Source organism: Humulus lupulus, chromosome 8 (genome assembly GCF_963169125.1).
Source record: "Humulus lupulus chromosome 8, drHumLupu1.1, whole genome shotgun sequence".
Taxonomy (NCBI): Eukaryota; Viridiplantae; Streptophyta; class Magnoliopsida; order Rosales; family Cannabaceae; genus Humulus; species Humulus lupulus.
Genome location: NC_084800.1, coordinates 131,573,961 through 131,588,267, shown reverse-complemented (window position 1 = coordinate 131,588,267; position 14,307 = coordinate 131,573,961). Strand labels below are relative to the sequence as shown.

Below are 14,307 nucleotides of genomic sequence, written 5' to 3'. Positions count from 1 at the left end.
CTCGCTGCTCGTGTCCGCCAAATGAGGTCCTCCTACAATAGTGGTTATATATCCCCCTACTATAAGAGGAGGTTTGACCTGGTTTGCTTGAGCTCCAGATTGGCCTATCGGAGCCTCTGGGATTGATTGAGGGTTATGGCCGACAGGCTGATTAGGAACTACTTGATTTCGGGTGTCCTGGGCCAACGGCCCGACTCTGATGAGAGTTTCAATGTCATCCTTCAACTGCCAACAATCATCGGTGTTATGACCGATGTCATTATGGAATTGGCAGAATTTTGAAGGATCTCTCTTTGCCCTCTGGTTTCTTAAAGGTTCTAGCTTCTTCCATGGAAGGCGACTAGAATTTGCCAGAAAAATATGCTCTCGGGTATCCGTTAGGTCGGTATATGTAGCATAGATATGTTTGAACTTCTCCCTAGACTTGTTTTTCTTCATCCCAATCTGGTCGCCCTCACCATTCCCCTTCCTTTTGTTGTTCCCCCCTTGGTTATTCTAGGTAACGGTTTGGGCCGTAGCTGTAACATCTATTCTCGCTCCAATGGGTTGGATAGGGGTCTGACTGGTTCCTACGACAGAAGCTCGTGCCTCCTCCAGGTTTATCCATTCTTGAGCTCGAGCCAAGAATTCGTCTACGCTTTTAACTCCTTTTCTTTGGAGTTCCTGCCATAGGTCGCCCTCGATGAGGATTCCTGTCCTCATCGCCATGAGCTTGGAGCTATCATCAACATCCCTAGCTCATGCAGTAACATTGGAAAATCTGCTCAGATATGCCTTCAGCGTCTCGCTAGGTTACTGCTTTACAACAGCCAATGAATCAGCCTCAACTTGAGCCGCCTGTGAAGCTCGAAATGCTTTTTTGAAATTAGAGGAAAATTTCTTCCACGAGCTTATGGAATGCCTTTTATATTGTTTAAACCACTGCCTGGCAAGCCTGACCAGAGTTGTAAGGAACAAGATACACCTTAGGTCAAGCCCGACATTGTGGGCCATCATTATGGTGTTAAACATTTCGAGGTGATCGGACAGATCTCCCTCTCCATCAAACTTCGACATGTGCGGCATCTTAAAGCCTACAGGATATGTTGCGGCCGCAATGTTTGGAGCAAAAGGTTCGAGCTCTTCATCTGAGTCACAATCGTCCTTTTCCTTCCCAGACAAGAGTCTTTTCATTTGCTCTTCCATTAAAGCTAGTCTCTCGAGGGTTTGGTCTCTATTCCCTAGGTTAGCTGGGGGTTGTTCAGCAACTCCCATCCTATCATACGTGTTTGACGGGTTATTGTCCCTCCAAGCTCGAGCTTGGTTAGGTGGGGCATTCCCGTTGTCGCGTACTATGAACGGACCTCCCTCTTGTATAGTATAACTAATATCTTCATCTCGAGCTGGATACCTTCTTTGCGAGTTCAGATGATCTCACAAATCGGGATGTGGATCATACCGAGGACTTTGCGCTGAACTCAAATGATTTCTTAGGTCACTCTCAGACCTGCCGCTACGATGGCTTTTCGTCCAATAACTTCTGTTTGCGAAGCTTACAACTCGCAGTTGGGATCGAGGGCCTAGATTCTCAACACGCGTCCGTGGGATGAAAGTTTGTGCGGACGGGGGAGGATTTCTCCTGCTGTCCCCATGAACTGGAATATCTCGTTGAGGACGAGGTGGTGTTGGATGTCTTACAGGTGACGGAGGGTGCCTTATTGGCGAGGCTATCCTCGTTCCATCAGGACGGACTAAGTTAGCCCGCCTTTGTTTTACTCCAATGTCCCTAGTTCTCTATGCCTAGCCCTCCGATCGTGGCACAGAGGGATTTGTTGGAGCATTGTGCCCTCGTGAGCCTGTCTCAGCCCCTCATCGTGGGTTGTCATGGGCATTCCTGGGAATCTGTGAAGAAGGCACCGAGCTTGGGGCCAAAGTCCTTACTGATCGATTGACATGCTGATGACCCCTGTGATGGTCATTGGGCCGAACATTCTGGCGATTTCGCCCTAAAGGCACAGAACTCGGAGTGGCGGTCCTGACAAATCAACTCGGTTTAGACCGACCCACTTTGCCTCTTTCTGACATTAACGTCGGTTGTAAGAGGGGGTAACCGAGCTAAGACCTCCTCAATCTACTTGTTTTCCATAGCGAGATGGCTCCTCAGCTGCATGTTTTTCATCTCGACGGCAGTCAGATAGCCTGGATTAGGATTTGGCGGTGACGACGCCAAACTCCCAGTATCAACTTTACCTGCCAGTTGTTTTCCCGGATGTTGCTAAACATCCAGACCCCTTTCATTGGTAACAACGGTATGAAGGGCCTCCTGCCCACCCGACTTTCCATCTCATTATCGTGCATTGAGCAAGTGACCACCATAATGAAAGTTGACTGGAACTTGTGAAGCACTAATTTACTCTCAATGAAAGCACCAAACTGTTGACGCGGTTTTTCGCCAACAGTATATTAAGAAATAAAATGGGTAGATTAGTGCTTGATAGTAAATCGCAATGAAAATAATAATAATTCACTCAAAAGCATAGAATTTTTACGTTGTTCAGTGATTAAAATCCACCTATTCCACGAGTCGATATTATTACTGTTTCTTTCTCTATTTTGACAGAGTTTTGGTATCTCCGAGTATGGTTCCCCCTTCCCTGTCCAATATTCCCAGTATTTATAGATGAATTCCATGGACAGGTTTTTGGGTCACCATGTAAATAAAACGTGTAATTATATATGGTATATAATTAATACAGATTATTCTCATTTATATTGGGATATGATTTGGTAATAGAATAAACACACTCCTGCTATCTCGGCTAATAAATGATATAGATATGATACAGCTTGATCATTAATGAGCATATAAAGAATTCCCAAGTCCCTTGGGATCCTTCAATATGCGTTATATCTAAGTCCTCATGAGTTGAATATCTCACCCGAGCTCGTGCTTGATAGCTATCTAACTCCGAGCTCGCTATAAATCCAGGAAGCCTAATATTGGGTCTAACCATTATGAGTCTTAAGTTGTTCACATGGTAAATAACTATATTTTACTTCGGTATCTTTCCACGTATTCAACTGCTAGCTGTACACGAGTTGGGCAAGTGAACTCGTGCTAAGTTTAGGGTACAACAAATACCTTGTCACTTCATCAAAAAATACCAAATTCTAAAAGTAATATTCCTGAATTTGAAACTTTCTCGAAATCCTATTTTTCTCATTTTTCTGGGTTTAATAAAGTAACATTTTGGTTACTTAAAATGTTAATAAGTTACCAATTAGTTATTTTTTTCATGAAAAAATTTATTTTATAACATATTATTTTATATACTTTTTGGTTAACTCCAATACTTATTTTTTGAAACTTTTTTACCTTAAGACACTGATTAGTCATTTTGAAGTTACATTATTGTGTCTTATTAATTAAGATACTTTTACGTTGCTAAATAGTCATATTTTAGAAACTAATGAGTTACAATAAAATATAACAAATTACTATATAGCTTATTATTAAAAGTTACTTTTATTATACTATATAGTATTTTTTTTTTGTATTTTATTTAAAAGTTACCAAACAATATCCTAAAGAATCTATTTTTAAAAAAGTTACTTGGAATATTTTTAAATAAATTTAAGTTGTTTAGAAATAATATATGATCTTTAAATGTAAAATAAGAATACAAATTTTAGTATATTAATTTTTTATTAAGTTTAAAATTTAGTTACTTTTTGGTCAACACAATATAAAAAAAAGCTAAAATGTTGTTTTTTTTATTGTGGTCATCTTCTCCGGCGTCGGCAAAATAACATATGCTTCTCACATATCAAAATGACCACCTTGAAGAGTAGGACGTGATGATACAACTTTTGAGCCCAATCAACTAGTGGTGTAGCTAGAATTTTTTTTTGAAATTAAAGATAAGAGAGAATATAAGATATTAATAAAAAAAAGAATATAGTGGAGAAAGTGAAAGAGAGAGAGAGAGAGGGGCCCATACCATAAAAAAACAAAAAGAAAATAAAAAAAAAGTTAAAAAAAGCGGTATAACAAATGGTAAAAAAAGTAACTATTGGTAACTTATTAATATTTTAAGTAACTAAATGTTATTTTTTTAAACCTTGAAAAACGGAAAATCTAGAATTTCGGGAAAGTTTCAAAGTTAGCAATATTACTTTTAGAATTCAGTATTTTTTGATAATGTGACAATGTATTTTTGTAAATAAAATTTTATAGGTAATTTTTGTAATTATTTTATATTATAGGTATATAATTATAAAGAAAAAAAAACAATAATTCTTGTAATTTCCTCTTTAAAATCTGACCAAGAGGATATGGGCACATCAATGAAGTCCCAAAATACTTGACTATGTGGTGAGATAGGCCCGTAAAGCAAGTCCAACTAAGGCCCATGGAAGGTAGAAAGGGCCGAGCGGTAATTTAACCTGGAGTCCCACCAAATATATGCGAAGCTAGGGTTTAGTTTTCCATTCTCTTCTCCACTCTCTCAAAGGCCGAAAAACCTAGTTTCACAGTCAGCGGCGCCAAGAGAAACAAACTGTTCAAGGTACACTTCTACTTCTGTTTTCTTGAATTCAATCATCTTGTTTTTCCACCATATCTTGAATCCAGCCTAGTTTTCCTGCGCTAAAGTATATTATGTTTTACTTTTTTTTTTGTATCCTTACAACTGCTTCACTTTTTGTTTGTTTGTTTTATTTTTTTCCTTAAATAATGTATTGTTGTTTGTTTGGTTTCTGAGAAAATCTGAGTTTTCTTAGTAATTTTCATAATCTGGATCTGGTTGAGTCCATGGTTTTATGAATGATTGTTATTTGATGCCTAAACAGTAACCTTTTGAAAAAGAAAAAGAAAAGTATATGCCTCAATTCATGAAGGACATTAAGATTACTTCTTAGTCAATATTTTCTTATAAACACTTCGAAGTTATCTAAATTTTATGTATCTTGTTTTCAATTGTACGTGATGCTAATTAAGTGAAAATTGTCTTATTGAATAAGTTCAATTTGATTGATTTTTCTGTGTGTGTTTTCCCATTTATTTATTTTTTCATTATAGTGCGAAGGGGTCTCATTTATTTTTCTACAATATGCAGAAGATACCATGGTGAGAATCAGTGTTCTTAATGATGCCTTAAAGAGCATGTACAATGCCGAGAAAAGGGGCAAAAGACAGGTCATGATCAGACCCTCATCGAAAGTGATCATCAAGTTTTTGCTGGTTATGCAGAAGCACGGTAAATATATTCGAAACTTGTATTCTTTTTGTTTTTTTTTTCTCGTTTGTGTTCATTAAAATTTTGTATTTAAAATTGTATTGTTTTTCGCTCTTTATTATAGGATACATTGGTGAATTTGAATATGTTGATGACCACCGTTCTGGGAAAATTGTGGTGGAGCTCAACGGAAGATTGAACAAGTGTGGTGTTATTAGTCCACGATTCGATATTGGTGTCAAGGAGATTGAAGGCTGGACAGCTAGGTTGCTTCCATCTAGACAGGTTGGTCCAATCCTTTGTATGATGATTACTACTGAGTTATCTGTTTTTCAACTAGTATAAGTCCATTTATTAGTTCTTATTAAGAGCTTTTGTAGACATGGGATTGTTGTAGAAGTAGTCTTTTTTGGTCTACAAAAGGCTAGGCTAACAAATTTAATATAGCCCAGAAATTTTGTCTAGGGGGTACTTGAAATGATGAGTTATATCTGGTTAACGTTAGGAGGGGTCATTCCCATTCATTTATACAAGCTCTCTTACATTCCTCTTTTTGTAAACATTTGCAGTTTGGCTACATTGTTTTGACTACCTCTGCCGGAATCATGGATCACGAAGAGGCACGTAGAAAAAATGTTGGTGGCAAGGTTCTTGGATTCTTTTACTAGTTCCAAGTTACTTCAAGATTGAGTGTGGGATTGTTTTTTTTGTCAGCGTTTTGGTGAAATTCTGGATAATACTCAGTTGTAGGTCTATGTTTGTTTCCATTTATCCAATGTTTTGAGTAGAACTATGTGTTTTTTTTTATAAGAGGGGAATTTTTGTTTTTGGAGTTATGACCCTTTCGTTTCTGGCCTATAAAGCACCTTTCATATCCATGTTTCTGGTTTCATTTGCGGGTGACCTTTTTCTTTTATCCATTTGCCCGTTCTCAATGATTCTTTCTAGTTGCTCATTACTTTGTGGTACAAATTTTTAGGGTCTTGAGTGTTAGAATTGCCGAAAAGTTTTTTCTCAAGTTATCTAAAAGAGCATTGAAGAATTTGGACGAAATAATTTGTATGTTGTCAAAATTTTGTTGTTAATTTTACTGTCAAAATTATATTGCCGAAATAATTTTTGGGGTCTTGTCATCATTATTGAAGAATTTGTCGCCATCGTATGTGTTCAAAATTTTATTGTTAACAAAAGCGCTTATTAAAAAAATTAACGTCTTTTTACCCAGATTGTTATGGGGTTAATAGTAGTCTGCCATACAAGTATACACGTATAATTACACATTTAATGTTTGGTGATATCTAATGTGCATTATTGTAGTGAAAATGTGCTTATAAAGGCAGCGAGGCCAATTTAATAGCTTTATCTAATAATGGTATCAAATTTGTTGGTTCAGTCGACTCTTTATGTTATGGCAAATATTGTTAGTAAAGGTCTACAACTCGTGATGATGAACAACCACAAGTTAATAGTTATGATTGATAAACTTACTGTTAATGATTCGAAACCTGTCATCGTAATCATAAAATTTTAGAATTGTTCTTTTATTATTTTTAGAAAGGTTTTAATGAAAACAAGTGATGTGCTCCTTGTGAATTAGGACGAGACATTTTCAATGGTTTCTCTCTTTGAATAAAAGAAAATTAGGCTATTGGGTATGAGAGAATAGATAATGTAAAGAGAAGCTCATGGAAAGTTTACAACAATGATAATAAAATCAGTTTTCCCTCATTGGTTAATAACTTCATAACAATTATAGAATAATATTTTTTGCCCTTAATATAATGTACTTTATGCTTCCCGGTTCAAGTTGAATGTCGTCTTAAAAGTTGGTGAACAATTTCATCATATAATATTTAATACCATACAAAATAATCGTAATTAAAAATACTATAATGAGAACCTTTATGTCGGTAATTTTTCTTAAATATCACATAACAACACTTTCCTAATACTGCATCATTATTCCTTCTTACGAAATATAATTTTGTTCATAGCGTTTGGCAAATTATTTCGTCTAAATATAACATTATCCTTTATCAGTCTTGTTTTTCATGTTTATCACTACTTTATGAAAATGAAATTAATTGTAATTATAGTAACAGCCAACACAGTGGCTGTAAGTAGGGTTTTTTTTTGTGTGTAAGAAGTAGCTGCAATTAGTTTTCTAATTATGATACTTAAGCTTATACTTTCTTCTTTGTATTTATTTTTAATTATTATTCTTAGTATGTAATTATAAGATTTTAGGAGGAAAAAAAATTAGTGGAATTTTATTTTTTCCTATCTAAACTTAGAGAAATAAGAAAAAAAAAAAAACTTATGCAAATTAAAACAAAACTTTAATGTAAATTGAAAGACTTGTAATAAAAATATGAAGAAATAAAAAAAGAAATTGACATTGAGAAAATATTTTCTCACTTTCCTTCGTGTAGTTTCTCTCTTTACCGAAATCCACAATCCAAACAAAGTCGGGAGAAAACATCAAGTGTTGCGTTGATTTCTAAATTCGATCTATTTTGTTAAAGTGCTTTATTACTATAAGGAACATGTTATGCTTTATTACTCAAACTCAATATTCAACCTACATTTTTGGTCATCGCCATCCTTCTCAGAACTTGATCTCAACAAAAAACACTTTTCTTCAACACCCTTTATGTAATGTATTCATAAATATCAAAACCAGATAGAAGGAAAGGTAAATATCATATTTTATACCTGTTTATATATGAATATAATCTCTCTGATAGTCCGATAATGAAACTACTATAAAGGTTAGACATTACAACGTACAATCAAAGAAAAAAAATATATAGTAAGGACAAAAGGAGAGATCACTCGCTTATCACTTCTCAAGACTCACTTAAACATAAAATGGATGAACAAACCAAAAACAAAAAACAAGAGTTGAAATGTAAAGTAAATCTTATAGACATTGCCAAAGGTTTGTAGTTGCCCTTACTTTTGTTGAAGAACCCTCTTCATTTAACCCATTTCTCTGTATGGATTGGTTTCATCGTCGGTTTTGCCGCCCCTTTGGGTGGTTCTGGTAACAAAACGACAACCATAAGCATCAGCAGCAGCCACCTCGAATTCCATTGGAACCTTAAAAACACCCAAAATCACAAACTGAAGATAATCACAAATGAGAATAAAGGAAAAAAACTGAGCTTTCTTGAGTGTTGGAAAGGTGATGAACATGGTCATTATAGTGCCCTTTTTGTAGCTGTAGGGGATGGTGGTAGGAGGATCTTCTAAGCATATACTTCGCCAGCACACCTTGTGTTTTTTTTAGTTTACTTTTGAACTTTTTTATTTTATTTTTTTATTAAGTTCTATTATTAGATTTTTGAATAAGTTTTATTTTCACGTGATGCTTTGATAGATGGTATGAATAATTACTTCAGCAGCACTTAACATTTTTACTTTTTTTTTTCTTTTACTTTGTTTTCAAATATCTCTTAAATAGTGAAATTGTTCTTTTAGTATAATTTTGTCTTTGAAGCATTTTCATCTATTATCAAGGAAATAATAATATTTTGGACCTTTGTTGTGGTTAAATTCTTAGTTGGGTCCTTTATTGTAAAAGATATTATTTTTGACCTCATATTTTGTAAATTGATAAAAAATAGTCAATTAAACAGTCAAAATATTTTTGCTTCCAAAATTTATTTACGAAGTCATCTACCATGAAAATTTAAGAATTATTTTAACCAACTTACAAAATGCAAGGTGTAAAAAAATATTTTTCAAAACATAATCTAACATATATTTAGTAAAAACAAAAAATGGAAACAAGTATTATCCATTTATCAAATCTGACTTTACCTTTAACTTTTGTTTTTGTTGTGGATTTTATCCTTCAAAATTATTTATTTGTGGGTAACCATTTGGTACTTTGTGTTTTTGCAAGGTATCATTTTGGTACTCTCTGTTTTCAATAATGCTTATATGATACTCTGTATTTTAAAATCGTGCATATTTGATACCCTAAACTCAAATTTAATTAATAACATTTTACCAATTTAATCAAACTGTTATTAATTATGTAAGTTTCAAATTTAAATTTAATTACTTAATTACATATAACTAATGACAGTTTGATTATATTGACAAAATTTTATCTATTAAATATGAGTCTAGGGTATCAAATAAGTATAATTTTAAAATACATGGTACCATACGAACATTATTGAAAATAGAGGGTACCAAAATAATACTTTGTAAAAACATAGGGTACCAAATGAGTAAATTCCCTTTATTTATTTATTTTATTTTTACTTGAGAAAAGGAAAGTTGAATTTGATACCTCGTTATTATAATAGTATTACTACTAAGCTATGTTTTTAGACATTTTTAATCTTATTTTTCATTTATTTAAATATTATCTAAATATAAAAGTATTTATTCGAATAAAAACTCAAGATTGAAAAACTAAATGTATAGAAAAGAAAAAAAAAAAAAAACAATGTAAAAAAAATGAGAAGGGTAAAATTTTATTGAGGGAAAAAGCGCCAAAATCCAATGTTTAAGATTTTTTGTGATTTAGTACCCAATTTTTTTTGGGTAAAAATTCTCAATGTCAAGTTTCATGTGTTTTTGTTAGTACACACTAACTGAGTACCATTAGATGCTGACTGTACATACACATGTAGCAATGTAATTGGTCCACTTCATAATATTTTTTTAAAATTAATTTAATTGAGGGGAATTTTTTCATCCCTCGGTTTGTTTTGAAGGACTTAGTCCTGTGTTGATTTTGAGCTTTTGGATTTATTGTTTTAGAAAGTGGATGGTTAGATTTAATTGCCGAGTTTATTGGGTGTCAAAGTACCGTTATACCCCTAGTCACCCCTTAGTAACTGACCACCTTTTCTTTTTGTTTGATTGGTGTTTTCACCCGTTTAGGCCATTCTTCTATAACGCCCTAATTTTTCATAGATTACCGAGAACACAGCGTTTGATCGTAATTCATAAATATTGCTCCTTTATTGAATAAAAACTTGAAAATAAATACATACATACATACATGGATCCATGGTTTTTACAAAAATAAAATAATTGTCTTTAACATAAATACGAGCAACATTTAAATAAAAATTTAAAATAAACATGTTTTATTAAAAAAAAAATATAAGCCCGTTTGATCTTCCTCGACTATATGGTCCCCACGAGTACATCATGAAGCTCTTAGGTTCCACTCGCCACCGGCCTATCTATCCTTAATTGCCCGAAATAATAACATCATAAGGGGTAAGCTTCTAAGCCCAATAAGGAAAATACAAACAAGAGTTAGTCATATAATCAAACATAACATAAATTCACAAGAGTCATACAAACACAAACCTCTAAGTCATATCATAGCTTAAGTCATAATTCTACATCATAATCTAAGTCATAAATCATACTCTAAGTCATAAGTCATAGGTCATAAGTCATAAGTCATAGATCATAACTATGGGTCATAATAACAAGTCAGATATAATAAAAAGATAAGTGTTTATACAGGGGTGGCAATCAAGCCCTGGACATAAGTCCGTCATACACCGGACATCACTTAGGTCCGTCATAAAGTTTTGGCAACCGAGCCTACTGGACATAGTCCGTCATACATCATTGGACACCTTAGGTCCAGACACACTTACCCCTTTATTGTACCTGAAATGTTAGGTCATACAAACATAAACTATATCATAAACTACATAAACTAAGTCATAATACTAAACTATCTAATTTTCCTTACCAAAATCCAGAATATTGGAGATAAGAGTAGGATTGAGCCTCCTAAAACCAAACATAAGAATCCATAAGTTTCAAAAGAAATAAAGTTGAAGAGAAGATCTAAACCATCGAGAAAAGAACTTACCGAAAACCTTATGTTTCAAATAAAATGAACACCTTGAATTGCTTAAAACCTCAATCTACACCTCGAACACTGAAATCACACAAAATCTTACTTCCCAAGTATTTATAAAAGCTTTAGATTTGAAAGCTTTAACCCCAAAACCCTAGTGTTTCTCTCTAGAACAATCTTAGCAGCTTGGAGGCTCTAAACTGTGCTTGTAGATGAATAAAATGGCTGAGTGAAGGGTCCTATTTATAGAGTTCAAGGAGTGAAACTAACACCTTTAAAATGAATAAATAAATGATTAAAAATGAATAAATTTGAATTATCTGTTCAACAGATGCCCAGAACTCGGTAAAAAATATTCAGGAACGAGTCAAGGTTGTTGAGGGTGGTGTCTAGTTCAGAATTCTACGAAAATTCAAAAATTGGTCATTGGAGCCAAAATTGGTCATTGAGGGTAATATATTGCCCTACCATGATATCGAGGGTTTGTGGTTTTGTTCGTGCGAAGTAGACGTGTTTTCCGTATCAATTATAGGCGATATATCGACCCTTATAGCGGCGACATATCGACCCTTAGCTGCGATATATCGACATACGCTGATATTTCAAACACGTTTTTGCACATTTCAGGATAATTTGAAATTGATTAAAACTACTTTGACTGAGTAAAACGTGATCTAAACAGATAATGGAAGGTTCTAGAGCTTCTACATCTTTCTTTTAATTAAACTATTCATAAAAAATTCTTAACTCCTTAATAAACATGCTTGTGACAAGTGTCACACTCTTATTTAGTCTATCTAAACCTTAGGTTATAATAAATAATATTCCTAGGACTATATTCATTAATCAAACCTTATGATAAAGTTAATATTTCTAAACTATAGGTTAAACTTATAAAATCCGTAACTATTTCTACGAGTTTCTAACTAAATCCCGGTTTTGACCAATATCCATGAAAACTAAAATTCTACAGCTACTACTACCTAGCTAAGTAAAATTCCAGGACGCTACATCTTCTCCTTTCAAAAGGAAAAGTCCCTTCGAACCCAACACAATAACTGTTTGGAAGGAAAATTCCCTCCCATTTAGTCCATTCTTCTCCTTGATGAATTTGGGCTTGATTTTTTTGTTTGGAGTAGTGGAGATTTCGATTGAGCTTGGTAATTTTTGCTAGCGTGGTTTGGAGGTGTTTGATTCTACATGCGATGTTGTTTGCCATGAGTTGGAAGGACCGAGTGCCCACTTTTCTGATGTAAAGCATCAATCCATGCATCTTTGTGTCGAGTTCTTCGGGCAAGTTCTTATAGCACATTTACTCAATATGTTTTGGGCATTAGCTATTTAGGCAACAAATTTTGTTTGGCTCCATTTTTTTTGTAATGGTGCACTCGAGTGTTTCGTGCTCGATCATATATATAATGGTGGCAATTCATGTTTGATTTTTTGTTTGAGAGAAATTATAATAGCAATCATATGATTGTGAAATATAACAATGCGTGATCAAATTTATATTATAAAAGTTTTTAATGCATTTGTTTCATCCAATTCTAAATTTTATTTTTATTTGTATCAGCTTTAAAAGTGCTTGCATATTGTTTGATAAAATGTCTCAGTGAAGAATTTATTGGAAAAGTTATGAATTTCTTCTTGCTATATGAAAAATTAAGAATTTCTTCGAAAAACAATTCAATCCATTGAATTGAAAAGTTATAAAAAGTGCTTGCATGTTGTTTGATAAAATGTCTTGGTGTAGAAGACTCCTCAATTAAAGATGCAATTGTCACTCGTAAAATGAGCATATGAATTTAAGTAGAGGGTCTGGAAAAGAATTAAAAAAGTTTACGGCAATAGAGAAGGTAAGAGAATCAGTGTACTGAAGAAGAGACTAGTAGAATACTCAAGTAATTTCCGACTTTGGGTGTGCTTCAATTGATAGTTTGTTAATTTTAGCACTATTATCTTTAACAAGATTATGTTCATAGTTGTCACTAGATGGAAGAGATATAGTCATGGTGTACTATGATTGTGTCATCATTGGAAGCTAATTGATGATAAACTGAAATAGATATCTCTGTGAAAATGAGTATAAAAAATAAAATAAAACACCATCGTTGAAAACTAAGGGCCATGCATCAGGTCCAATCACAAGGAAATTAGTTATTGACACTTTATTTGAAAATATTGGATGCCACTTGAGATTAGCTCTAGTGGTGTGTGTGAGCTTAAGAGGCAGAGTTGAAGTCCCTATAAATATATCTTATTGAAAAAATGAGAATAAAAAAATTGTTAACCTGTTTGCTGTCACCAACTAAAATGTTAGAAGTAGCATATAATTGGCTTAATTGGTTTTGGCAACATCACTCACAGGTACTTTCAGCAGTTATTAAATCATTGATAGTTTACTTAGTCACTTCTTGGATAGCTTTTAGACAAATGTAATTAGTTGACCAAAGTATTATTTTTTTCATGTTTAACAACTAATTTTGGAGGAAAATATAATCAACTAAAATGTGTATATGCCTTACTTATTGTGTTCAAGTTTTTGAGAAATTGGAGTAGATTATATTTATTTGCCAGGTTGTTTATTGGGTAGCTGTACTGAAATCTATTTTTTCTAATGCACTACCACTCCATTAACATCTTTGTTTAGAAGTATTTAAAATATAAACAAATCTAAATGTTAAAGCATGACAACTATTCTTGTAGCATGGAGTATATTAATTATAATACAAGGTAGAATTTGTTCTAATCAATAATTTGATTTTTTATGTGTGGTGCATATCTAGTTCAACTATGTGATAACTTGAAAGGACTCGGGAGTTCCCAAGAGTTGTTTCATTCTAGTTACGCAGATGGCTAGGTTGTTTACGTTAGTGCATAGGAATGTTTGCTTAGTGTTAGTTTAGTTGAGCCTACAATTTTTGCTTTATATTATTACAATTTTGATTTGATTTAAGCAACATAGTCACGAGTACAATGTATAGTGAATGTTGGAAGGACGCAGAAACTATTTGTTTCCTTTGTCATTAGTAAATTTTATGATAGCCGAATGGTGTATATATTTTATGAGTTTGTAAATCTTAACCCATGTTTGAATAATATTTTTTCCTTTTTTATTTGGCAGGTTAGTTTGGACTGATTAAAAGCATTAAGAAATGGCTAAAGCAAAGAAATTAGATTATAGATGCTCACCTCGTAGGGTGTTTTCTGTTATTTCCAACCTCAATAGGGATCAAAAGG

At 33.4% G+C, this 14,307-nt stretch overlaps 1 protein-coding gene across 1 annotated transcript; it reads left to right on the top strand.

The window, feature by feature from the left end:
* The first annotated feature begins 4,389 nt into the window (after window positions 1–4,389).
* On the top strand, window positions 4,390–6,092 carry LOC133798458 (small ribosomal subunit protein uS8z/uS8w-like). Its single transcript, XM_062236738.1, has 4 exons — window positions 4,390–4,547; window positions 5,097–5,237; window positions 5,341–5,501; window positions 5,786–6,092. The coding sequence occupies exons 2-4, from the start codon at window positions 5,105–5,107 to the stop codon at window positions 5,882–5,884; spliced, it is 393 nt and encodes a 130-aa protein (XP_062092722.1). The 5' UTR covers window positions 4,390–4,547; window positions 5,097–5,104; the 3' UTR covers window positions 5,885–6,092.
* The last annotated feature ends 8,215 nt before the right edge of the window (window positions 6,093–14,307 follow it).